Source organism: Mytilus trossulus, chromosome 3 (assembly GCF_036588685.1).
Source record: "Mytilus trossulus isolate FHL-02 chromosome 3, PNRI_Mtr1.1.1.hap1, whole genome shotgun sequence".
In the NCBI taxonomy this organism is placed as follows: domain Eukaryota; kingdom Metazoa; phylum Mollusca; class Bivalvia; order Mytilida; family Mytilidae; genus Mytilus; species Mytilus trossulus.
The window spans coordinates 3912465-3938395 of record NC_086375.1 but is presented as its reverse complement, the minus strand read 5'-3'; the positions used below and the strand labels follow the sequence as shown (position 1 = coordinate 3938395).

The window sequence follows — 25931 nt, the reverse complement described above, 5'->3', positions numbered from 1 at the left end:
TTAATCCGCAGAAGAGTAAAACCAGACATGAAAATCTGAATTTGCTGATTGTACGGTAAGCACGTGGCATTTTGCTTTACGAGCACAGGCTTGGTTGGTATGACGAAAATAATGTGTTGGTAGGATGACATGTCTACCTATGTACTCTAACCTTGCATTATGAACCAGTGTTTGAAAACAATCCGGCTGATTGTGTCAGTTTAGAACAAAGAATGGTCTACATTTATATATCTACATGAGTTATTGTCCTAAATATGCTTTCAAATTTTCATTTAAATCACTGGTCAGTGGCTTAAAAAAAGCAAGAAAAAAATTTGATATGAAGGCGTATGAAATTTAAAAATTACTTAATTAGTATATAGTATAATAAATTGACAAACCTGATAAAAGGAATATGTTGCTATGGTTGTCTTTGATTCTATGACATTTTTCAAAATGTCAATCATGTCATATTCACAACAATTTTGAATGAATTTAATCCGAAAGTTTGTCTGAAAAAAGTAAAAAAAGATCTTTTATAATTTGAATAAATATTTTGCTTTTCTCATTAGATTCCCAATATTAATTAAGAATTTTCGATAATAGGATTATTTGAAAGGTATAAAGAAATTATAAAATAACTTGCATAAATCACAAAACAATCTTATGAACATGAAAGACCAACCAATATCTGACAGATCCATTTTCAATACTGTGTGAAAAGTAAAATCACAAAAATACTGAACTCAGAGGAAAATCAATTAGGAAAGTCCATAATACATGGCAAAATCAAATAACAAAACGCATCAATTTTATTATTTTGCTTTTTAAATATACCTAGATATAGTTTTTGCAAACTTCTACTTGTTGTAATACGTTATGAAAAGTTTGGCATAGTTGATCCGATATCCAATAATGTCCTTTACTTTAGAATTATTTGTAATGGTTATGTTGAAAAGTAAAACTGTGGATATACGATGTTTTTGGTATTTAACATGTTTAAGTCAAGCGTTTATGTTAATCATAAAGAATTGAAAAACAATATGGCCTTGCTTACACTGACAATATTTAATCTACGTATGGACAAACTTGTGCATCTGGTAATATTCTAAGGCATGGTAAGAATTAGTTCATTAAATTTCAAATGTTTGTAATGTTTCGGAAGATTGAAAACTTATTGACTATTCTATTTATTGTGTCTGTTTATTTAACGCATCAATGTAAATATAACGGAAATTGATGAGACTTTCAATAAAGTGAGAGGGTTAGCGCTATTAAAACCAGGTTTAATCCACCATTTTCTACATTTGAAAATGTCTGTACCAAGTCAGGAATATGACAGTTCTTGTTCATTCGTTTTTTATGTAAAATTGAGAAAGGAAATGGTGAATATTCCAAAGCGACAACCACCCGACCATAGAGCAGACAACAGCCGAAGGCAACCAATGGGTCTTCAATGTAGCGAGAATTCCCGCACCCGTAGGTGTCCTTCAGCAGGCCCCTTAAAATATGCATACTAGTACAGTGATAATGGACGTCATACTAAACTCCGAATTATACACAAGAAACTAAAATTAAAAATCATACAAGACTAACAAAGGCCAGATGCTCCTGACTTGGGACAGGCGGCGGGGTTTAACATGTTTGTGAGATCTCAACCCTCCCCCTATACCTCTAGCCAATGTAGAAAAGAAAACGCATAACAATACGCACATTAAAATTCAGTTCAAGAGAAGTCCGAGTCTGATGTCAGAAGATGTAACCAAAAAAAATAAACAAAATGACAATAATACATAAAAAAAACAACAGACTACTAGCAGTTAACTGACATGCCAGCTCCAGACCTCAATTAAACTGACTGAAAGATTATGTCTTCATCATATGAATATCAGGCACAATCACTCCCGTTAGGGGTTTAGCATTATACTATCATAACATATATGAAAAGAACATAACCCGTGTCATGCTTACAACTGTTTTTTAGAAATAAATGTGTTTAGTTCCGATGAAAGACCCTATTAGTGAATCAATATTAAAGCCAAAGTATGCAATCTTTAATGACCTGACAACAGTATCGTAACTATATCCCTTTTTTAGCTCACCTGGCCCGAAGGGCCAAGTGAGCTTTTCTCATCACTTGGCGTCCGTCGTCGTCCGTCGTCGTCCGTCGTCGTTAACTTTTACAAAAATCTTCTCCTCTGAAACTACTGGGCCAAATCAAACCAAACTTGGCCACAATCATCATTGGGGTATCTAGTTTAAAAAATGTGTGGCGTGACCCGGTCAACCAACCAAGATGGCCGCCACGGCTAAAAATAGAACATAGGGGTAAAATGCAGTTTTTGGCTTATAACTCAAAAACCAAAGCATTTAGAGCAAATCTGACATGGGGTAAAAATGTTTATCAGGTCAAGATCATCTGCCCTGAAATTTTCAGATGAATCGGTCAATCGGTTGTTGGGTTGCTGCCCCTGAATTGGTAATTTTGAAGAAATTTTGCTGTTTTTGGTTATTATCTTGAATATTATTATAGTTAGAGATAAACTGTAAACAGCAATAATGTTCAGCAAAGTAAGATCTACAAATAAGTCAACATGACCAAAATGGTCAGTTGACTCGTTTAGGAGTTATAGCCCTTTATAGTCAATTTTTAACCATTAATTAAAGTAATCTTTTACAAAAATCTTCTCCTCTGAAACTACTTGGCCAAATTAATCCAAACTTGGCCACAATCATCTTTGTGGTATCTAGTTTAAAAAATGTGTGGCGTGACCTTGTCAACCAACCAAGATGGCCGCCACGGCTAAAAATAGAACAAAGGGGTAAAATGCAGTTTTTGGCTTATAACTCAAAAACCAAAGCATTTTGAGGAAATCTGACAGGGATAAAAATGTTTATCAGGTCAAGATCTATCTGCTCTTAAATTTTCAGATGAATCGGTCAATCGGTTGTTGGGTTGCTGCCCCTGAATTGGTAATTTTGAGGAAATTTTGCTGTTTTTGGTTATTATCTTGAATATTATTATAGATAGAGATAAACTGTAAACAGCAATAATGTTCAGCAAAGTCAGATTTACAAATAAGTCAAATGACCAAAATGGTCAGTTGACCCGTTTAGGAGTTATTGCCCTTTATAGTCAATTTTTAACCATTTTTCGTAAATTAAAGTAATCTTTTACAAAAATCTTCTCCTCTGAAACTACTTGGCCAAATTAATCCAAACTTGGCCACAGTCATCTTTGGGGTATCTAGTTTAAAAAATGTGTGGCGTGACCTGGTCAACCAACCAAGATGGCCGCCACCGCTAAAAATAGAACATAGGGGTAAAATGCATATTTTGGCTTATAACTCAAAAACCAAAGCATTTTGAGGAAATCTGACATGGGATAAAAATGTTTATCAGGTCAAGAACTATCTGCCCTGAAATTTTCAGATGAATCGGTCAATCGGTTGTTGGGTTGCTGCTCCTGAATTGGTAATTTTGAGGAAATTTTGCTGTTTTTGGTTATTATCTTGAATATTATTATAGATAGAGATAAATTGTAAACAGCAATAATGTTCAGCAAAGTAAGATCTACACTACAAATAAGTCAACATGACCAAAATGGTCAGTTGACCCCTTTAGGAGTTATTGCCCGTTATAGTCAATCTTTAACCATTTTTCCATAAATCTAAGTAATCTTTTACAAAATCTCCACTGAAACTACTAGGCCACAATCATCTTTGGGGTATCTAGTTTGAAAAATTTGTCCGATGACCTGGCCATTCAACCAAGATGGCCGCCACGGCTAGAAATAGAACATAGTGGTAAAATGCAGTTTTTTGCTTATAACTATGAAACCAAAGCATCTAGAACAAATCTGACAAGAAGTTAAATTGTTAATCAAGTCAATATCTATCTGCCCTGAATTTTTCAGATGAATTGGACAACTGGTTGTTGGGTTGCTGCCCTCCAATTGGTAATTTTTAAAGAAATTTTGCCGTTTTTGGTTATCTTGAATACTATTATAGATAGCGATGAACTGTAAACAGCAATAATGTTCAGCAAAGTAAGATCTACAAATAAGTCAACATGACCTAAATGGTCAATTGACCCCTTAAGGAGTTATTGCCCTTTATAGTCAATTTTTAACAATTTTCATTTATTTGGTAAATTTATGTAAATTTTTACCAAATATAGTTCTCTGTTACTAATGGGCAAAGTTCATGATAGATATAATTGTAAGAAGCAAAATCGTTCAGTAAAGTAAGAACTTCAAACACATCACCATCACCAAAATACAATTTTGTCATGAATCCATTTGTGTCCTTTGTTTAATATGCACATAGACCAAGGTGAGCGACACAGGCTCTTTAGAGCCTCTAGTTATAAGTCTATTTAAAGGTTTTGTTAGTTTCTGAGGATAATACTGACATTTTTGTGCTTTATAAAGAATATTTTCATAAAAAAAAATGGATGTGAAATACCTGAACGTATAAGATGTCTGCATGTTCAGTTATATTTACGAATTATTTCCTTATACCGGTGGTAAAATTTAGTAAATGTTTTGACCAGTTTTTGATATCGAAAACCCTGTGTAATAATTTATCAGTAATACATAAATTTCTCTCGGTAAAATCTAATACATTGTTACATACACGAGATTGAGATATATAAACACCATAAGATGGTGACAAGGGAACGTCACCATCTAAAAATGGATAATTAACAATAGGAAATGAAAAGTCATCTCTTTTATTAAAAATTTTTGTATTAAGCTTCCCGTTAATGATATAGATATCAAGATCGAGAAAAGGGTAGTGGTCATTGTTAATATTAGCTTTATTTAAAGAAAGTTCAACAGGATAAATTTACTTAGTATACATACTGAAGTTGTCATTATTGAGAGCCAATATATCATCTAAATATCTAAAAGTATTGTTAAATTTATGTATCAAAAGTTGTTTTTAATGTTGCTAATTTTAGTCATAAATTGTAACTCATAACAATACAAAAACAGGTCCGCAATAAGTGGTGCACAGTTAGTCCCCATTGGAATTCCAATAACTTGATGATATACGGAATCTCCAAAGCGAACAAAAATGTTATCAAATAAAAATTCAAGCGCATAAATAGTATCAAAGCATGTCCAATTGACATAGTTCTTTTGTTTATTGCTACTAAAAAAATATCTAAAAGAGTTTGAACAGATGTACTCGTATTCCGACTTTTTAAATGCCCAGTTAATTAGGGATGTGATTTTTTTCTTAATAAGAATATGAGTCAAAGTGGTACATAGGGTAGAAAAATCATAAGTGTTTTGTTATTTGATTTTGCCATGTGATTATGGACTTTCCAAATTGATTTTCCTCTAAGTTCAGTATTTTTGTGATTTTACTTTTTTTGTAATGCAGAGTCACGTTAAGTTAAAAAACAGACTTAACATAAAGTAATAATAATAAATAAAATAATTGTGTGGTTCAAAGAATGACGGGATACATTCGAACAGTTTAACGTCAATGTGTATCATAAAAAAATAGACTTAACAGAAAAAGTAGTGTAATTAAATACAATAGTTTTGTCATTCATAATATGCCAAGATCCATAAGTAAAAGTAAATATAAATAAATGAAATAATTTTGTTGTTCAAAGTATGATGTTTTACATAACCACAGAGTCACTTCAAAAGAATATCTCAAAAGCCTTTGATGTGACTATTAGTATCTTGATTTATTTTCAAGATCTTTCAGATTTAAACACTTTTGATTGTGACTTTTATGATAAGAATCTGATGTATTTTATAGATGATCCTGATTGAAAAACTTTTGATGTGACATTGAGTATATGTTCAAGATTCCAATCTTTTGAAATGATTTTTACCGTCTGTGGTTTTTTAGGAAGATTTTCCAAATTCTTAATCTTTTGATGTTACTTATAGTTACTGATTTTTTCCAGATGTTCCAGATTCTAAATTGTTCGATGTGACTTTAATGATATTATTACTGAGGAATTTGACTTCCATGAACCCTCCTCTTTGTGGATTTGACAAATTACCATTTGTCTCGGAAACTACACAAGCTGCAGATTTAGCAAGAATAAAATATTACAGGAATAAACTAGCTCATCTACAGGATTGCAAAGTAGACACTGCATTCTTTACCACAGCATGGACTGATATAACTTGTGTATGTATATATGTATATCAATATTCATATCATTAAACGGAACCTATGTCACCAGACGGGAGACATGTCAGCATAATAACTAGACCCCTAATTAAATTTAACGAGCCATAAACACATCTAAGAAAATATTTTCAGTCAGTTATGGGACAACTTTACTTATTGTGTCTGTAATCTATGATATTGTATTTTGAAAACCCATTTTAAAAAAATGCATCTTTACCGAAAACAGTTTTTTTAGGAGTCAATATGCTGACTATTGTTTACACAGATTATACAAACTGATTTAATTCGGTTCGTTATTCAGAATTTTAGGCATAACATAAATTCTTATATGTGTAAGTGACGTGCAAGCAATGATAAACACAATTCAAATCAACTACCGCCAACTTTTTGCATGGAATATGTCCTAAATTACTGAAAGTGAGGTTGAACAATTCGTAATTAATTATCAATTTAGACTTGTTCACATGACAGTGAAGTTTTACATAAGTTTTGAATTTTCGATAGGGAATTTCAGAAAAGTGTCGTATAACTCATAAGTGAAGCAAATTTTATTTTGGGCATGTAAGCAATTTTGAGTTGAATTGCTTCCCGGGTTCTGTCTGTGTCATCGTTAAAAGAATTTTGATCATGGTCAGGGTGGGATGATAGTAATCTGTTATGAAATTAAATGTAACAAATACAGTTTTTCAGTTAATCGAATGTAATCTGCATTCAGCAGAACTTTGATTGCAGGTAATTTAATCAAATATATACGTTTTGACATCATATCATGAAGTAAACCAAACCACATCATATAAGAAAACAAGCACATAATACAATGACACAACCACATCATATACAGATGTTTGCAAATAATATAAGGGAAACTGCTCATTATATAAGTATATTTGAACATCATATAAGAATGTTTGCACATCATAAAACTATTAATTCACATCATATAAGTATGCATGCACATCATATAAGGATGTTTGCACATCATATAAGGATGTTTGCACATCATATAAGGATGTTTACACATCATATAAGGATACTTGCACATTATATAAGGATAGTGGCATATCATAGAAGGACATTCGCACATCATATAAGTATATTTGCACATCATAAAATTATTAATTAACATCATATAAGTATATGTGCATATCATATAAGGATGTTTGCACATCATATAAAGATATCTCTACATCATAGAAGGATATAAGCACGTCATATAAGGTCATTTGTACATCATATAAAGTGTTGGCTCGTGATATAAAGGTGTTTGCACATTATATAATAAAAGGTGCACATCATATTAAGGTAAATGCATATCATATAATGAAAATGGTCATAATAAGACAGCGTTGGCGTTCCATATCTACATATCATATTAGTGTTTTTTTGTGTTTTATAAAACGCTTTTATATAAAACAGTCATATTCAAAATCATAATAATTATTTTAAAAACACACCAACCTTAAATCTGCATATACTCTTGTTCATATAGTTGTTTAACTGAGACACATTACGCCTGTTGATCAGTTATATATCTATAGTGAAATACATACAATGTAGTGAACAGTTTTTCACTGGACACTTATTACTAGAATGAAGTAGATTACATTTTGAAATACCTTTTATTAATATTTTGTCAAAATGATCAAACAGTATCACAAATGTGATTTCTCACAATCGTTTCTAGTATTTCGGAATAGAATTATGCTATAGTTGTCCAGCAGCCTGACATTAATGAGTTGTAATTTGTCAGCATTCTTGATCTGTCAGTCACATAATTCCTGTTTTCATATTTCTTTATATGTGTTTGGACATGTTAGAGCACAATAAATAATTCCTGCATTGTTGTAATATCTTATTTAATGACTTTTTTAAAACCAAATCTACACAAAAAAATAAACCATTATTTACTAGCATCTTTAATTGCTTAAGAGAATTCCTTCTCCAAAATTAATTGATGTAAACAAACATTATGTGATTGATTCATCAGATGTCTAGAAAATAGTTTGTGAATTCAACTTCAATGATTCATTACCCTCTCCCATGTTTACCTTTTAAGACTTTAAAAAACAGTCCATAGTATTTTAGTCAAATGACTGAAATTGACTGTTCAGAGCAGTTTAAGCCCCTTAATGACTTTTTTATCGACTATTTGAAATTCTTATTCATTTATCTGAACCATTAAAAATAATCGTTGGGTTGATATTATTTTGTTTACCTTATATAATGGTTTTCTCACATCCTTAAATCAAATAACTATAAATTCCTATTTTGTCAAGCATTTAAGTCAGTGGTTTCCGATGAAATCTACAAGAATCCTAATGAATCCGGTAACTTGGTAACCATTGAAATAATTCTTACCTATTATGGAAAGACTTAAAAAATAATACTTCTTTAAGGTATATGACTAAATACGCCCGTTTAAACCTGATAATTTCGTTTGCGTTATCACGAATGTCAAACGAGGAATTACCAAAACAATAACTGCCATACAATGATATTTGTTGCATCTTTGAATTGTTAGTAAAAAGTATTATTCAATATTTTGGTAGGCCATACATAGATTGGGTGGACAGCAAATGGAGCAAGAATGTGGTAATATAAAAACCATGCCGCTAGATCAAACCAATCAAGAAATAATTATGGACATAAAAAGGTCTAATGAGGAAATTAAAGGGCTGAAGAAATCATTCAGAGGTCTGAAACGCTCACAACTTCATATGCGTAGATCCAATGAATCGCAACAAGAAACCAATAAAAAAGTAAAACTGGCCTATACATTGTTACAGAAAGAGCAGAAAGAGGTAAAGAAATCCCATGAATTATTACAAGAGGACCACAAAAAGATTAAGGAATCCAATGAATTTATAAAGGAAGGTCATATTAAAGTGACAAAAGACATTGAAATATTGAAGACCTATCAGGAAGATACAGTACCATGGAATATCAGAGGTAAATATTGTAAGAGGTATATCAATCCTGTCATTTAATGAAAATTAGGCAAATGATAACACTTGTACCTTGATATACTAGTGTAAGAGGAGTTGAAATTCTGAAGACAGCTCGGTGTGTTACGTTCAACTCAGGTTATCAGGTTATGGCTGAAATCTTAAAAATATGTTAAAATATTTCAATACTTAAAAAAAATGGAACACAACACGTTTAAAAATTTATAGTTAATATATGAGCCAGTCCATGCGAAAAGGTACAAAAACGAAAATTTTAAGAAATTCTAAAAAGTGTGCATAATTATTGTTAGTAGACTTGTGATTTATAAAACACATTTACTTTTCCTCATATCATCAAGCTGTGGTCTACACGCACCTGCAAGTGCTGAGACCCCCCCCCCCCCCTTAGTTTTATCAAGATTTTTAATGAATTATTTCATAAATTTCAATCATTTTCAAAGTAAGGTTTAAATGGCTTGATTTGCCAATTGATAATGTTAGCCCCGGTAGCAGTGGGGATAAGGCTCTCGCTTAGGATGCTGAAATCAATGCAATCAAACCGGGCAATGGTTCGAATCCCGTTCAACTGATGTTGATTTATATAATATTAAATAACTTAACTTAACTTAACTTAACTTGTCCAATCCCGTTCAACTGATGTTGATTTATATAATATTAAATAACTTAACTTAACTTAACTTAACTTAACTTAACTTAACTTTCAATTTCTAAAACACAAAATGACATAGTTTTTGTATTTTTCCTCATGATTTAATGTTGTCTTACTTTCTTTGAACATGTAGAACTGAGTGAAATTATTGACTTTTGTCTCTGTAAAGTATCGGGTTTTTTTTATAGTTTCTGGTCGGTAAAGCATTATTCGGGGGAACAAATGATTTTACTCTTGTTCACATACAAAAAATTCAGATATTTCTACGTCTTTTTCTGTTTTAGTTGACAAATTCGGGATAGAATTGACAATTTTATGAATGTTTACATTAATGTAATTTTTTTCGGATAAAATCGTTTTTCAAAAATACTATAACAAACTTTGATAACGTGTCCTGTAAAGTTTACCAAAAGGACTTTTTGTACCTTTTCGCATGGACTGGCTCATATCCAAGTGAACTTGAAATTAAAGGTACTACCGACACAAATAAATCTACTTCATGTTTAGACCTTTTTTCTCGAAATGACTACTGATGGTAGGTTGAATACCACAATATATGACAAATGCGATGATTTTAATTTTCCTATAGTCAACTTCCTATTTCTGTGTAGCAGTATCTCAGCGGCACAAGCATATGGAGCATATGTGTTTCAATTGATAAAAGTACGTTGATTTGGTAAAACGGGGTATTCTGATTTTTCAAAAGCTACAAAGACAGGGGTATGAATCAAGTGAAGATTTCAGTAATTTAGCATGACTTAATGATGCAAGCACCCGATATATGTGCATAGTATTGTCAAAAACAGTCCATGTTTATGTAGCAGAAGCATTCTACGTTCCAGTAAATAGCTAAAAGATTACATTTTCACAATTTTGTAAAACTGCTACATTTTGGGGCGAAAGGGGTCTTACTGAATCTACTCATTTGAGTTTTTTTTTAACAAAATAAAGCTTTTTACAAAATATAGAACAAGTGAGCCGAATTCAATCTAAATATAGCATACACATCTACATATTGCTTTCAACTGTGCAAAAGTTAGTTTTCTCTCTCATGTGAAATTTTGGATTTATCCGGCTTACTAGACATTACTCAAATTTAGGATTTTCAAAGTCGATGAGCCGAATTTAACCAAAATACAATATGCACAGTTTATACACAACAACTGTGCAAAATCTTATTAGATGAAAACATCATACGAATGGAAAACAACTGTCATATTCCTGACTTGATACAGGCATTAATAGCTAGCTTAACTTTTTTGTCAGTTGCATAGAGGTCCATTAAATTGACAACAATGTGTGAGTAAAACAACAGTCGATAATAATGTCAAAATAGTGACTCAGATTTCAACATTGTGTTATAATCTTAATCACTATAAAAACAAACAAATATGTAACAAAAAAACAAAAAATGGCATATATATCTGTTGTTTAATTAAAGTGCAACATGATATTATATAATAATACAAATAAGAATCATAGTGTATGAATGTCATCCAGGCTCCATATGCTTTGTGATTCGCTGTACATCTGAGGCTCTCATAAATATTTCATAAGTATCAAATACAAAGGAGTAGGTTCAGTAAGACCCCTTTTTGGCCCCAAAGTATAGCAGTTTTACAAAATTGTTAAAATGTAAATTTTTAGCTATTTATTGGAAAGCAGAATGCTTTGCTACACAAATATAGACTGTTTTTGACAATACAATGCACATATCTCGGGTATTTTTATCATTAAGTCATGCTAAATTACTGAAATCTTCACATTTTTAGCAATTTAGTTAAATTTTAGACAGTTTCTTTGTGAAATGAAAGTGGCCGCATTCGTGTTCATTCATAATATTGAAATGTAAGATGTGTCTGATGATAATACATAACATATATAAAGGTTGAGGATGAACACGGATGCGGCCACTTTCATTCTTGACAAAAACTATCTAAAAAGTGACGATTTTTTGCATATTTGATAGATTTTCAGGCAGTTAAGCTGCCTTATGCGAGCGCCCTGGATTTTTGTCCTATCCAATAAATGCTGAAATATGTGTCATTGTTATCATCTAGCTGGACATGATGTTATTTATAACTTATTGGACAGTTTTTTCAAACTTTTCATTCTGGATAACAAAAACTATGACCAGAAAAAACTTAGATGATCGTCGATTTTCCCAAAAGTTTTGAAGTTGCACATAGGAAGTAGAGCACATTAGAAATCCTAATGTATTTTATAATCCCCTGAGTTTTTTGCTAAGATGTCAAAGAACAAATGTATGAAATATTTAATCGCCGAGATCTCTAAAGACAAGTAGTTTAGATTTCCTAAATTGCAAAAGTCGTAGGAATATAGTTTGGCGTCAATACGTAGTCAACTACGTCAGTAGTTTATTAAAATAAGTTCAATTGATCAGGCTATTGGCGGCAATTTCGAATTAGAAGACGAAATATTCGTATCTTTTCAATTTGGACGCAAGGGGTTAAAGTTAGCGGTGGTCCGAGGTCTGCGACCTTCCACTTTTGCAGTCGGACTTTCTACTCGGTTACTAGCTACGCCCGACATGCCCGATGGACCTTGAAAGAAAATAAACGATCTCCAACTTATTTTCATCATTACTATTCATGACAACGATGTTCAATTTGATCAACCGCTAGCTTTATACAGAAAATAGCCGACAAACAATGTGTAACTCCGAGTAAAATCGTATCTCACTATCTGTCAAACAACATTGAAAAAAATGGCTGCCGCGAGAACCAATATCGGATCCGATTCCAGAAACGGATAAGGATAATCCCGGGTTCGGCTATCATCTAAAAAAATCCAGACAGGTGACAAAATACATCTATGCATGGTAATAAATATAAATACAAGAATTGAAAACCAGAAGATATATGTAAAAGAAAGAAAAAGCAGAACATATTTTGTACACAAATTTTAATGTCAAAACCCAATACAATGTGACAGCTGGGAACAGTTTATATAACAATATATATGTTCCTGGTAACAGTATAAATTTTCTTTATCAGTGGTAAATGTTGGTAATCCATGTTAGATGCTTTTAAAGTTAAACATATTACTGCAATTTCAAGGGGAATTTTTTTCCCTCTCAATGTTGATGGGTCAGTTAAAATATAGCTGGAAGTTTCTTATACAACAAAAAAGATTTGGTATGATTGCCAATGAGACAACTGTCCACAAGAGACCAAAATGACACAGACATTAACAACTATAGCTCATCGAACAGCCTTCAATAATGAGCAAAGCCCATACCATATAGTCAGCTATAAAAGGCCCCGATAAGACAATGTAAAACAAGGTAAAACGAGAAAACTAATAGCCTTATTTATATCAAATAAATAACTAAAAACAAATATATAACACATAAACAAACGACAACCACTGATTTACAGGCTCCTGACTTGGGATAGGCACAAATAGTGCAACTATATATACCTATATGATACCTCAATGTAAGCAAATCTTATTATCTAAAGGTGGAGTCCATTGGGTCACTCTACCTCCTTCTGTTTGATAACTTTGAAACGGATGAGATCCCCTCCCCTCGACCATATACATTTATTTATGAGACAAAATAACTACATAACTAATCAAATGACATATAGGCGAAGTCCCTAGAGTCACCCCATCCACTATAACTTTAGTTTAGGGGAATAGAAATGTATGAAATTTTGACACAAGGTTTATGACCACAAAAGAAAGGTTTGGATTGATTTTGGGAGTTTTGGTTACAACAGTTAAGAAATAAGAGGGCCAAAGAGTCTAAAATTAAACTTTGTTTGATTTCATAAAAAAATGAATAATTGGGGTTCTTTGATATGCCGAATCTAACTGTGTATGTAGATTCTTAATTTTTGGTCCCATTTTCAAATTGGTCTACATTAAAGTTCAAAGGGTCCAATATTAAACTTAGTTTGATTTTAATAAAATTGAATCTTTGGGGTTCTTTGTTATGCTGAATCTAAAAATGTACTTAGATTTTGTATTATTGGCCCAGTTTTCAAGTTGGTCCAAATCAGGGTCCAAAATTAAACTTTGTTTGATTTCATCAAAAATTGATTAATTGGGGTTCTTTAATATGTGTATGTAGATTCTTAATTTTTGGTCCCGTTTTCAAATTAGTCTACATTTAAGTCTTAAGGGACCATAATTAAGAAATCTTCTATTGCACAGTATTGATTATCAATTTTTCTCATTTCAGATTTCATAAATAAAAAGAAAATTTCTTCAAACATTTTGTTGACGTAATATATACGTGTTTCTTGTTTCTCTTTTTTTTTTATATAGATTATACAGTTGGTTTTCCCGTTTGAATGGTTTAACACTAGTAATTTTGGGGCCCTTTATAGCATATTGTTCGGTGTGAGCCAAGGCTCCGCGTTGAAGGCCGTACATTGACTATAATGCTTTACTTATTTTTAAATTGATATTTGGATGGAGGGTTTTCTCATTGGCACTCCCACCACAACTTCCTATATCTATTTTGAGAGGATTAATATTCAACAGTAAAGTTAATTGCTCAAAGGCAAAACATTTTTTTAAGTTCATTAGACCACATTCATTCTGTGTCAGAAACCCAGAGCTGAATCCAGCTTGAAAGTTGTGTCCATACTTGCCCCGACCGTTTAGGGATCAACCTCTGCGGTCGTATAAAGCTGCGCCCTGTGGAGCATCTGGTTATAATTATGCCTTGGTTTTTGGTTAACTGCCTACAGCGCTAACAGTGCTTTGATTCATATTTAAGCTTGAATCGAACCGTGTTTAATGACTTAAACAGTTAAAATCTTTCACAGAAACGAATTGAATCAAGTAAAATAGACATTAAAGTGTTCGAAAAGTGTCCAAAATATTTCGTTAGATGAACCTGAAATTTGAGGCCAAAATCAGCCCTTACCGGACCTACTCCTTTAACTGAACAATTTTGTCTCATTAATGTTTGTGTTCTTATATTAGAAATGATAGTGATAAATTTTGACACTATTCTAGCAACGATACTGAGTAAAATTTTGATAATATTATATCATAGTTATCAAAGGTACCAGGATTATAATTTAGTACGCAAGACGCGCGTTTCGTCTACATAAGACTCATCAGTGACGCCCATATCGAAATATTAAAAAGCCCAAACGAAGTTGAAGAGCATGTATCAGACATGTTATCGACATTACAGTTAAATATTTATTGACGGTTCATAAATAAAGGCAACAGTAGTATACCGCTGTTTAAAACTCATAAATCCATGGACAAAAAATCAAATCGGGGTAACAAACTAAAACCGAGAGAAACGCATTAAATATAAGATTAGAACAACGACACAACACTGAAATGTAACACACATGGAAACGGACCAAGCATCAGACACAATCCCAGGAGAATAACAAGCATAACATCAAAACCAAATACATAAATTTGGGATAAACAAGTACCGTGACACGTCTTATCGAAATGTAAATTTACACTCAAAAATAAGAGAAAACAAACGACGCAACGTTAAAATGTAACACACACAGAAACGAAAAATAATATAACAAAGGCCATCTTCCTGACTTGGTACAGGACATTTTTAAAGGAAAAAATGGTGGGTTGAACCTGGTTTTGTGGCATGCCAAACCTCGCACTTTAATGGTTATGTTAAATATAACATTGAAATGACAACATAATATTACAGGACTACAATACAAATAAATAGGAGAACATATTACACAAAGAAACAGATGATTAATAGATAACACAAAAAGCATCAGGTTTAAAATTCAATACGCCAAAAACGCGCCTCGTCCACACAAGACTCACCGGTGACGCCCATATATAAAAGATCGAAAGAGGAAAAAAGTACAAAATTGTACAGCACTGAGGATCAAAAGTTGAAAAAGGTTGTGTCAAATACGGCTACGTTTTTATGTTTGGGATAAGAACATTCTTATTATTAAGAACAATTAATGCTATTGCAAAAGTAAATTTTATCAAATGAATATAAAAGAGATATACATAATGAAACTAAAGTATTAACTAATTACAGAAAATTAAACCCGAATACATCATGCTAAGACCAACACAGAATAGACACACATGACACAGTCCAGGCCTCAACGCCATAAAAATGACGTCAAATACGATGGCGAAAAGGCACAAAAAATACGTCACATTTGAATTTATGAAATTTCTGAAGGAGCACAAAAAATGACGTCACATAAGAAAGACTATAATTCAAAAGTAATATAGAATCAGGAAAGATTTAAGACTATATTAGAACTAAATACCGATACTACATTCAAACACAATGCATAATGCAATAAATAATATATATATAGCCTTCCAAATACCGTTTCGATCCCTAACATGACTGAAGAGACATTTATTGTCGAAATCCGGATCTGGTGTACTAAAGTATATTGACACCGTATGTTTGTGGCATAACATCGCGGCCACAAGTTTAAAAAGTTTTTCTGTTTAGTATTCAATTTATTTTAAGATCCATTTTGTTACATCTTGTGATCAATTTTATTTGGCAATCGCCAATGGCAGTCAGCATGGTTCAAGAACATCAGTTGTTCGACCTGTTAGTCAAATGCGTTTTGTTGAAATATACTTTTTCACTTTGTTGGTCTTTTGGAAAATGTTGTTTGTGCTGTTTTTAGACCCTTCTACAACGAAATTTGTTTAACATGCACACGTATAAAAAGTGCAGTTTTTATCCAACGCAATCATAGGTTTGAACGTAATTTTTAATTTATACTCGTTTATATATATATATATATATACATGCTAGATATGAATGTTGATTGTTGCTATTTTTAGACATAATATATATATATATGTCCATACACATACATATGTCATACACATACGTATGGAGTTTTAAGTTACTAATAAACCTGGTACTAAGTTCATTTGAGTATTTTGAGTTAAATTAAGTATTAAGTCCACTTTCATTCATAATCGACTTTATTTTTTTGTACAACGTATCCTTATAATTTCGTGGAAAAAGACTATCCCATGCATATATTCCTGATATTATTCTTTCCGAGTACATATTGACAATCCGGCCCCAAACCTTATAATCTGACAAAGATTTCAGATAAAAACTGGAATCCATACCATTTCACCAGTCATTCCCGGTATCGGTGTAACCTTTCCGACTTTTAAGAAAGATTGTATAGCCTATTGTGCAGTTTGTCAAGTCCGCCATACAGTTTAACCACCAGTACTCCGGCATGGTAGGTCATAATAGGGGCGACTGTAATTACAAAAGTTTAGTATACGTCTAATAATCCAACCCATCGGTTTAATTATTAATGGAAAGAATCATTAATATATCTAAATGTGAAATCAAATTATTTGCTTCTGTGATTTTTTGCTGTTGACAAGGTGTCAGGAGGAATTCCGACTGAAATAAAAATATTTAAGAGGTCGGCATGGAGATGCAAACAGTCCGGTCCAATAGAAAGGATTGCAATTTGTTGAGAAAGTCTACTCTAAATTCAGCAAAAAAGAAATTCGATCATGCTGAACACTTGTTCCTCCGTGTAGCTTATTTTAACCTTTTGTTCACTATTAACAAAATATGTCGTTTTTGGCATTGTTCAGCAATAAATGTTAAAAGAGGGACGAAAGATACCAAAGGGACAGTCAAACTCATAAATCTAAAACAAACTGACAACGCCATGGCTAAAAATGAAAAAGACAAACAGAAAAACAATAGTACACATGACACAACATAGAAAACTAAATAATAAACAACACGAACCCTACCAAAAACTAGGGGTGATCTCAGGTGCTCCGGAAGGGTAAGCAGATCCTGCTCCACATGCAGCACCCGTCCTGTTGCTTATGTGATTACAAATCCGGTAAATAGTCTAATTCGGTAGGTCAAATTCATGAAAGGGAAGGTGATTGTAGTTACGACGTTAGGAACATATCCGATATCATTTGTGAAATGGTTATTCCATAACGGTCAACCAACTCGTTAAGCGTATCCTTCTATTTATATTGAAAAGCAATGTCGATTAATTCTTTAAACGATTTTTTTTAATTGCACATGGGGAATTGTGGTAGAAAAGGTAGAAAAATCAAAGGTTTTGGCAGAAACATCTTTTATAAAGCCAAATAAGTTCAAAGTTGAAGAGCACTGAGGATCTTAAATTTCGAAAAAGTTGTTTCAAATACCGCATAGGTAATCTATGCAGCGAATAGGACAATCCTTTGTTTTTCGAAAAATTCAAAGTTTAGTAAATATGAAATTTATAAAACTGACCACATTATTGATATTCATGTCAACACTTAAACGCTTAAGTGTTGACTACTGGGCTGGTGATACCATCGGGGACGAAACGTCCACCAGCAGTGGCATCGACCCAGTGGTGTGGATAGTTTTCAAAAGTACCAGGAATACATGTGGACGAAGTCCCCTATAACAGTAGAAAATTCAATAATAAAAAAAAAAAATCGGTAAAATTTTTCATTGTACTAATGAACTCAAAATCGTTCATTTTTTTTGTCGTGTTTTTGAATTTACGGAACGGCGCAGAAATCTACTTCCGTTTCTGGTCTTGTTTACATGAGACTGAATAAAATGTATATTTATGGGTCTATGAAACACGAGAAAGGAACTAATACTAATTCACTTTAAAAAAAAGTTTGTTATTAAAAAAACGTTACCTGATGACAGCGTTTCTTGGTTTTCATTGAATATGACGTCATAGCTTAAATAACGTCACAACTTAAATCCCTAACAACAGAACCAAAATCGGAAACGTTACGGTAGTTCCGTTTTTCTTTTTACTATTGTTGATTTAAAAAAAAATCATAGACTTCGTCCCCATTCACATGTAATTCCTGCCTCATATTACTTTAGTACTCCAGACGCGCGTTTCGTCTACATAAAACTCATCAGTGACGCTCATATCAAAATGTTTATAAAGCCAAATAAGTACAAAGTTGGGGAGCATTGAGGTATCAAATTTTAAAAAGTTGTGCCAAATACGGCTAAGGTAATCTATGCCTGCAATAAGAAAATCCTTAGTTTCTTGAAAAATATTCATTGGTTTGTAAACAGAAAATTTATAAAAATGACAACATTATTGATATTAATGTCAACACTTAAACGCTTAGGTGTTGGCTACTGGGCTGGTGATATCCTCGGGAACGAAACGTCCACCAGCAGTGGCCTCGACCCAGTGGTGTTAATCCAGACGTTCTCTCAAAAAACATATATGGTTTATATCTCTAAATAAATGAAATGTGTCACAGTATTTTTAAAATAACCATCTTTCTATGCAAACTAATTTTTTTTAAATTTTTCAAAATTAAACGGATAGTTTCTTTGTAGAACATGCAGATGTATCAGCATTGTAATGTTATTTGTACAGATTCTTTCGAAGCTTAGGTATACAATACAAACAGGATGAGTCTGCAGATTTGATGTTCATCAATATAATGTTCAATGAAGACATGAATGTATACATACTTATTACATTGGTTGCAATGAATACGAAGGCTTTTCTACCTCAGGCATAGATTACATTAGCTGTATTTTGCAAAACTTGTAGGAATTTTGGTCCTCAATGCTATACAACTTCGTACTTTATTTGGACTTTTAAACTCTTTTGGATTCGCAAATTTTTAGACCGATATAATTTTTCATTATCTGCATAGTATCATCTATTCTAGACGATCCGATACATGGTAAATTTGCTGGTTGGTCCTTTTTTTTAGACTTCTTTTTTTATATAGATAAGTCTGAAAATTACGCCAAAACAGAGTTAGAGTTTAGATTTTCTACTGACAATTTTATATAAATATATATTTATATATATATAACTCGTCTAAACATCAACCCAACAATGTTAGATCTGTAAATTTGCTCGGGATTCGAAACCCATGCTACTGTGATATCGTGACACCAAATTGCCTGCACTGCAGCCATCCCACTAGACCACACGACCACCTGTGCTTCACAAAAATAAAGCTTTCGGTGGACGTGTGCCTGATGTTCATATGATGAAATCATAATCTTTCAGTCAGTTTAATTGTAGTCTGGAGCTGGCATGTCAGTTAACGTTAGTAGTCTGTTGTTATTTATGTATTATTGTAATTTTCTTTATTTTCTTTGGTTACATCTTCTGACATCAAACTCGGACTTCTCTTGAACTAAATTTTAATGTGCGTATTGTTATGCGTTTACTTTTCTACATTGGTAAGAGGTAAAAGGGGGAGGGTTGAGATCTCACAAACATGTTTAATCCCGCCGCATTTTTGCGCCTGTTCCAAGTCGGGAGCCTCTGGCCTTTGAAAGTCTTGTATTATTTTAATTTTAGTTTCTTGTGTACAATTTGGAAATTAGTGTGTCGTTCATTATCACTGAACCTGTATATATTTGTTTAGGGGCCAGCTGAAGGACGCCTCCGGGTGCGGGAATTTCTCGCTACATTGAAGACCTGTTGGTTACCTTCTGCTGTTGTTTTTTTATTTGGTCGAGTTGTTGTCTCTTTGACACTTTCCCCATTTCCATTCTCAATTTTACCTTTCCTCGTAAGTTTTAATCTAGCGTCGTACTACAGTACATGATATGTAAGGCATGGAGATGTTATTGTTACAGATCAGCTCAATTATCTGTAGTAAAGGATCCTACAAATTAATGTAAGATACAGTCACAGAAAATAATTATATTTATAAGTATGTCTGTGTCAGTGACAACTCTACTACAGAAGTATCCATCGGATCACCATCAATGATGATGATACATTGCTGGGCACATTATGTATATACAACTCGTCTAAACATCAACCCAACAATGTTAGATCTGTAAATTTGCTTTTGCAAATTTTTTGTTCTTCGTTGTTCTTCCCTCACCGCCTGCACTGTAGCCGTCCCGCTAGACCACACGACTATACCCTAAAATTGAATTATGTGTCCACACTAGTAGAAATTTAAATAAAATAACATTTTAAAATGCTCCGAAAGTCCTTTTATTTTTTACATTTTTTATAATATATATATCTATTAAAAGTAAAATCACAAAAATACTGAACTTAGAGGAAAATCAATTTGGAAATATAACGGAATTTGATGAGACTGTTATTAAAGAGAGAGTTTTAGCGCTATAGAACCAAATTTAATCCACCATTTTCTACATTTGAAAATGTCTGTACCAAGTCAGGAATATGACAGTTCTTTCTATTCGTTTTTGATGCGTTTTGTTCTTTGATTTTTCCATGTGATTATGGACTTTCCGTATTGATTTTCCTTTGAGTGCAGTATTTTTGTGATTTTACTTTTATTCCATAATCACTTGGCAATCCCAAATAACAGAACGCATCAAAATCGGATGGACAAGAACAGTCATTAATATATATTAATGTCATCAAAACGATCATTGCTAAAGAATATAAGATTAATTCAGCATTAATGTAAATAAATTGATCAAGTGATCATTTATTTTACGAAATTATTAAACTAGATTACTTGTGCTAATATTTCTATGTATTTATATCACAATTTTATGTTTCAGCAAGAATTGAGAAATTACTTAAAACCTGGAAGGAAAATGACCAGATGTTTATTAAGACTAGAGCTGCCGATCATGTACTCAAATGTATAAAAGAAAACAACTGTGTAACTATTATTGCTAGTTCTGGTGTAGGGAAGACAGCAACACTCCGACACGTGGCTATACAAATGATAGGAGAAGGATACGATGTACTTATGGTGACAGAACCAGTTGACATTGTTAACTACAACAATCCAAAAAAGAAAACACTGTTCGTTTTTGATGATTTATGTGGCAACTATTCTGTTGACCAAAGTGACATAAAAAAATGGGACCCCGTCATGGAGACTATAACTAATATTCTTGACGAAAAACGAACAAAAATACTGGCAGCATGTCGGTTACAAGTGTACCAAGATGAAAAGTTTAAATCTTTATCAGTTTTCAAGTCATGTGTGTGTAACCTGTTATCAGATAACATGCGTTTGTCAAAAACCGAAAAACAATCTTTATCAGAGTTATATCTTAAGGCAAAAGCATCGGAGATTACAGCCTACTATGATTTACATGATTGTTTTCCTCTTTTATGTAAATTGTACAATGATAATCCGAAACGTGATGTCACAGATTTCTTCAAGAATCCATTTACAGTTTATAAAGCAGAGGTTGATAAGTTTTTCGAAAAAGGGTATCACGCTAAATACTGTGTCTTGGCTTTATGTGTCATGTTTAACAACAAGTTTCAGGAAGAAATATTGACAAAAGAGGTGAATGAAGAAACCAGGGCTATTATTGAGAACACATTTGAGGCATGTAGATTAGACAGGGGAACATCAAGACTTGTATTACAGGATGAACTTAACTGCCTTACACATACATTTATAATCAAAGAAGAAAAAGTTTACAAGACTATACATGATAAACTATTTGATTTTCTGGCCTACTTCTTTGGACAGAAAATGACCAGTTACTTAATAAAAAATGCAGACTCCGGGTTGATCAAGGAAAGATTTTTATTAGAAAGAAATGATAACATGAATCAGTTTATTACTATAATACCAACCAATTATCATGAAATGTACATACAGAGAATGATTGATGACTGGTCAAAGGGGAAAGTACAAGATGTATTTAGTAATATTAATATGGAGATACCTCGGTTCAGACAAAAGTTTTGTGGCTATTTACTTAAACTGGATAAATCTTACCAATGCCGACTGGCACATACCAGTGATTTTCGTTCACTTCGTTCAAAAACTCTTTTCCAATGGCATGACGATAACGATGGTGATTGGTATGATACTGCTTTATTACACTGTTGTTACTTAGGAGATATTTCTTTAGTCAAGTGGTGTTGCACAAATGGTGTTGATGTAAATAGGTGTTCCTATATTTCCCAGTCACCTGTAATTATTGCGTGTGAATATGGTCATACAGAACTAGTCAAGATGTTGTTAGACGGAGGTGCAGACTGTAATAAATGTGACGAATTGGGTCGGTCACCTCTAATGAAGGCTTGTGAACATGGTCATATAGAAATAATGAAGATGCTATTAGACAAAGGAGCAGACTGTAATAAATGTGACAAATGGGGTCGGTCACCTGTAATGAAGGCTTGTGAACATGGTCATATAGAAATAATGAAGATGTTATTAGACAAAGGAGCAGACTGTAATAAATGTGACGAATTGGGTGGGTCACCTCTAATGAAGGCTTGTGAACATGGTCATATAGAAATAATGAAGACGTTATTAGACAAAGGAGCAGACTGTAATAAATGTTACGAATTGGGTCGGTCACCCTTAATGGTGGCTTGTGAACTTGGTCAGATAGAAATAGTTAATATGTTGTTAGAAAGAGGTGCAGACTGTAATAAATGTGACAAATTTGGTCGGTCACCTCTAATGGTGGCTTGTGAACAAGGTCAGATAGAAATAGCTAATATGTTGTTAGAAAGAGGTGCAGACTGTAATAAATGTGACAAATTGGGTCGGTCACCTCTATTGGTGGCTTGTTATTGTGGTCATACAGAACTAGTCAAGATATTATTAGAAAGAGGTGCAGACTGTAATAAATGTGACGAAGATGGTCTGTCACCTCTATTGGTGGCTTGTAAACATGGTCATATAGATATAGTTAAAATGTTGTTAGAAAGAGGTGCAGACTGTAATAAATGTGACAAATTGGGTCGGTCACCTCTAATGGTGGCTTGTTATTGTGGTCATACAGAACTAGTCAAGATATTATTAGAAAGAGGTGCAGACTGTAATAAATGTGACGAAGATGGTCTGTCACCTCTATTGATGGCTTGTGAACAAGGTCAGATAGAAATAGCTAATATGTTGTTAGAAAGAGGAGCAGACTGTAATAAATGTGACAAATTGGGTCGGTCACCTCTAATGGTGGCTTGTTATTGTGGTCATACAGAACTAGTCAAGATATTATTAGAAAGAGGTGCAGACTGTTATAAATGTGACGAATTGGGTCAGTCACCTCTATTGGTGGCTTGTGAACAAGGTCATATAGAAATAATGAAGATGTTATTAGACAAAGGAGCAGACTGTAATAAATGTGACTGGTTGGGTAAGTCACCTCTAATGATGGCTTGTAAACTTGGTCATATAGAAATAATGAAGATGTTATTAGACAAAGGAGCACACTGTAATAAATGTGACTGGTTGGGTAAGTCACCTCTAATGAAGGCTTGTAAACTTGGTCATATAGAAATAGTGAAAATGTTGTTAGAAAGAGGTGCAGACTGTAATAAATGTAACAATGAGGGTCTGTCACCTCTAATGATAGCTAAAAAACATGGTCATACAGAAATTGTAAAAATGTTGTGTCAGGTTGACTAGATTTTTGTATTCAATTTTTATAATAATAAAGCATTTACAACTGTTTTATGTTATATAGCAATGCTTAACAGATGTTTTCAACATTTCAACAAAATTGTTCTGTTCTAGAGATGCATTTGGACATAACAAAGCAAAACTAAATTGGTATATAAAACTTGTATAAAGATTATCAAATACAAGTCTGAATAAAGGCAATAGTAGTATACCGCTGTTCAAAACTCGTAAATCGAGGGATAAAAAACAAAATCGGGGTAACAAACTAAAACTGAGGGAAACGCATTAAAAATAAGAGGAGAACAACGACACAACACAACATTAAAATGTAACACACACAGAAACGGACTAAGCATTAGACAAAATCCGATGAGAATAACAAATATATCATCAAAACCAAATACATGAATTTGGGATAGAAAAGTACCGTGACACGTCTTATAGTAATGTGAATTCACACTGAACATGACTAACTAATTTAATTTCCTCGGATAAATGGCACACGTTAAAACAGATTAAAATGTTGACCTTTGATAACATGATAATTATTTCATAGTAATTAAAACAACCATGATGTCAGACCATAAAGACAGCTGTTTCCTATTACATTTGTAGTTTGTGTAACATCCACATATTCACATCCCATGTTTGATTCCTTTGTAACAATGTTTGCTATGATATACAACTACCAGATCCGGATTATTGACACCAAGTTCACATTCACTGTCACATTCAATATCATCAGTGGTTTATCTGTTCAATTAAATTTAGAATGGAAACGTAAAACGTGTCAGAGAGATAAAAAAAAAAATACAAGGCCAAATTTGTGTTAATACTGTATCCACTGACACAATGATTAAGGAAGCTCTTCTCACAATTTTTCCGTTTGAGACACTCTTTGGCATACATCATCTAAATATCATTTAATATAAACTGGAAATAGTAAAAAAAACTTCTTCATCAACAACTCTGAAGAAATGATATTACGCTTTATGATTGAATATTGATGACAATGAATGTTAAGGATGAGAACAAATTAACATATAGTAGGCAGGTCCTGCAATAAAGCCCGTCTAGATTTAGGAATTTCGGATCCTCAACGCTTTTCAACTTTGTATATGTTTGGGCTTTGTAAATATTTTGATCAGAGCGTCACGGATGAGTCTTAGGTAGACAAAACGCGTGTATGGCGTATAAAATTACAATCCTGGTACCTTAGATAACCATAACAGGTCGAGGTAAAACAGGGACGAAAGATACCAAAGGATCAGTCAAACTTTAAAACAAACTGACAACGCCATGGCTGAAAATGAAAAAGACAAACAGACAAATAATAGTACACATGGCACAACATAGAAAACCAAAGAATACACAGCACGAACCCCACCAAAATTCAGGGGTGATCTCAGGTGCTCCGGAAGGGTAAGCAGATTCTACTTCACATAAGGCACCCGTCGTGTTGCTTATGTGATATCAAATCCAGTAAATAGTCTAGTTCGGTAGGTCACATTCATGAAAGGGAAGGGGATTGTAGTTACGACGTAAGGAACATATCCGATATCATTTGTGAAACGGTTATTCCATAACGGTCAACCAACTCGTGATGGCGTCCGTAAAATTTACGAAGGGATGATTTCAACTTCACCATTTGAAACTCTTGAATTAATAGCTTCCTTGTGAGCAGCAACCCTCTATCAAGAAAATCATGATAGGAAATGCAAGCACGGGAATATCGTATCAATTGGGAGATATATACCCCGTATGTAGGTGCTGCTGGAATGTTGCTACTTAGAATTGGAAAGCTGAAATCATCTCTTTTGTCGT

The 25931-nt window shown here is 33.0% G+C and overlaps 1 protein-coding gene across 1 annotated transcript in view; it reads left to right on the top strand.

Annotated features, from left to right (window-relative positions):
- The window catches only part of LOC134709889 (uncharacterized), a 31573-nt gene extending 7460 nt beyond the window's left edge, over window positions 1-24113 (top strand). Inside the window, exons 3-5 of the mRNA XM_063570017.1 lie at window positions 5914-6143; window positions 8696-9095; window positions 21280-24113. Of these exons, the coding sequence (XP_063426087.1) occupies window positions 5914-6143; window positions 8696-9095; window positions 21280-24113 (3464 nt within the window). The remainder of the gene's footprint in view (window positions 1-5913; window positions 6144-8695; window positions 9096-21279) is intronic.
- The last annotated feature ends 1818 nt before the right edge of the window (window positions 24114-25931 follow it).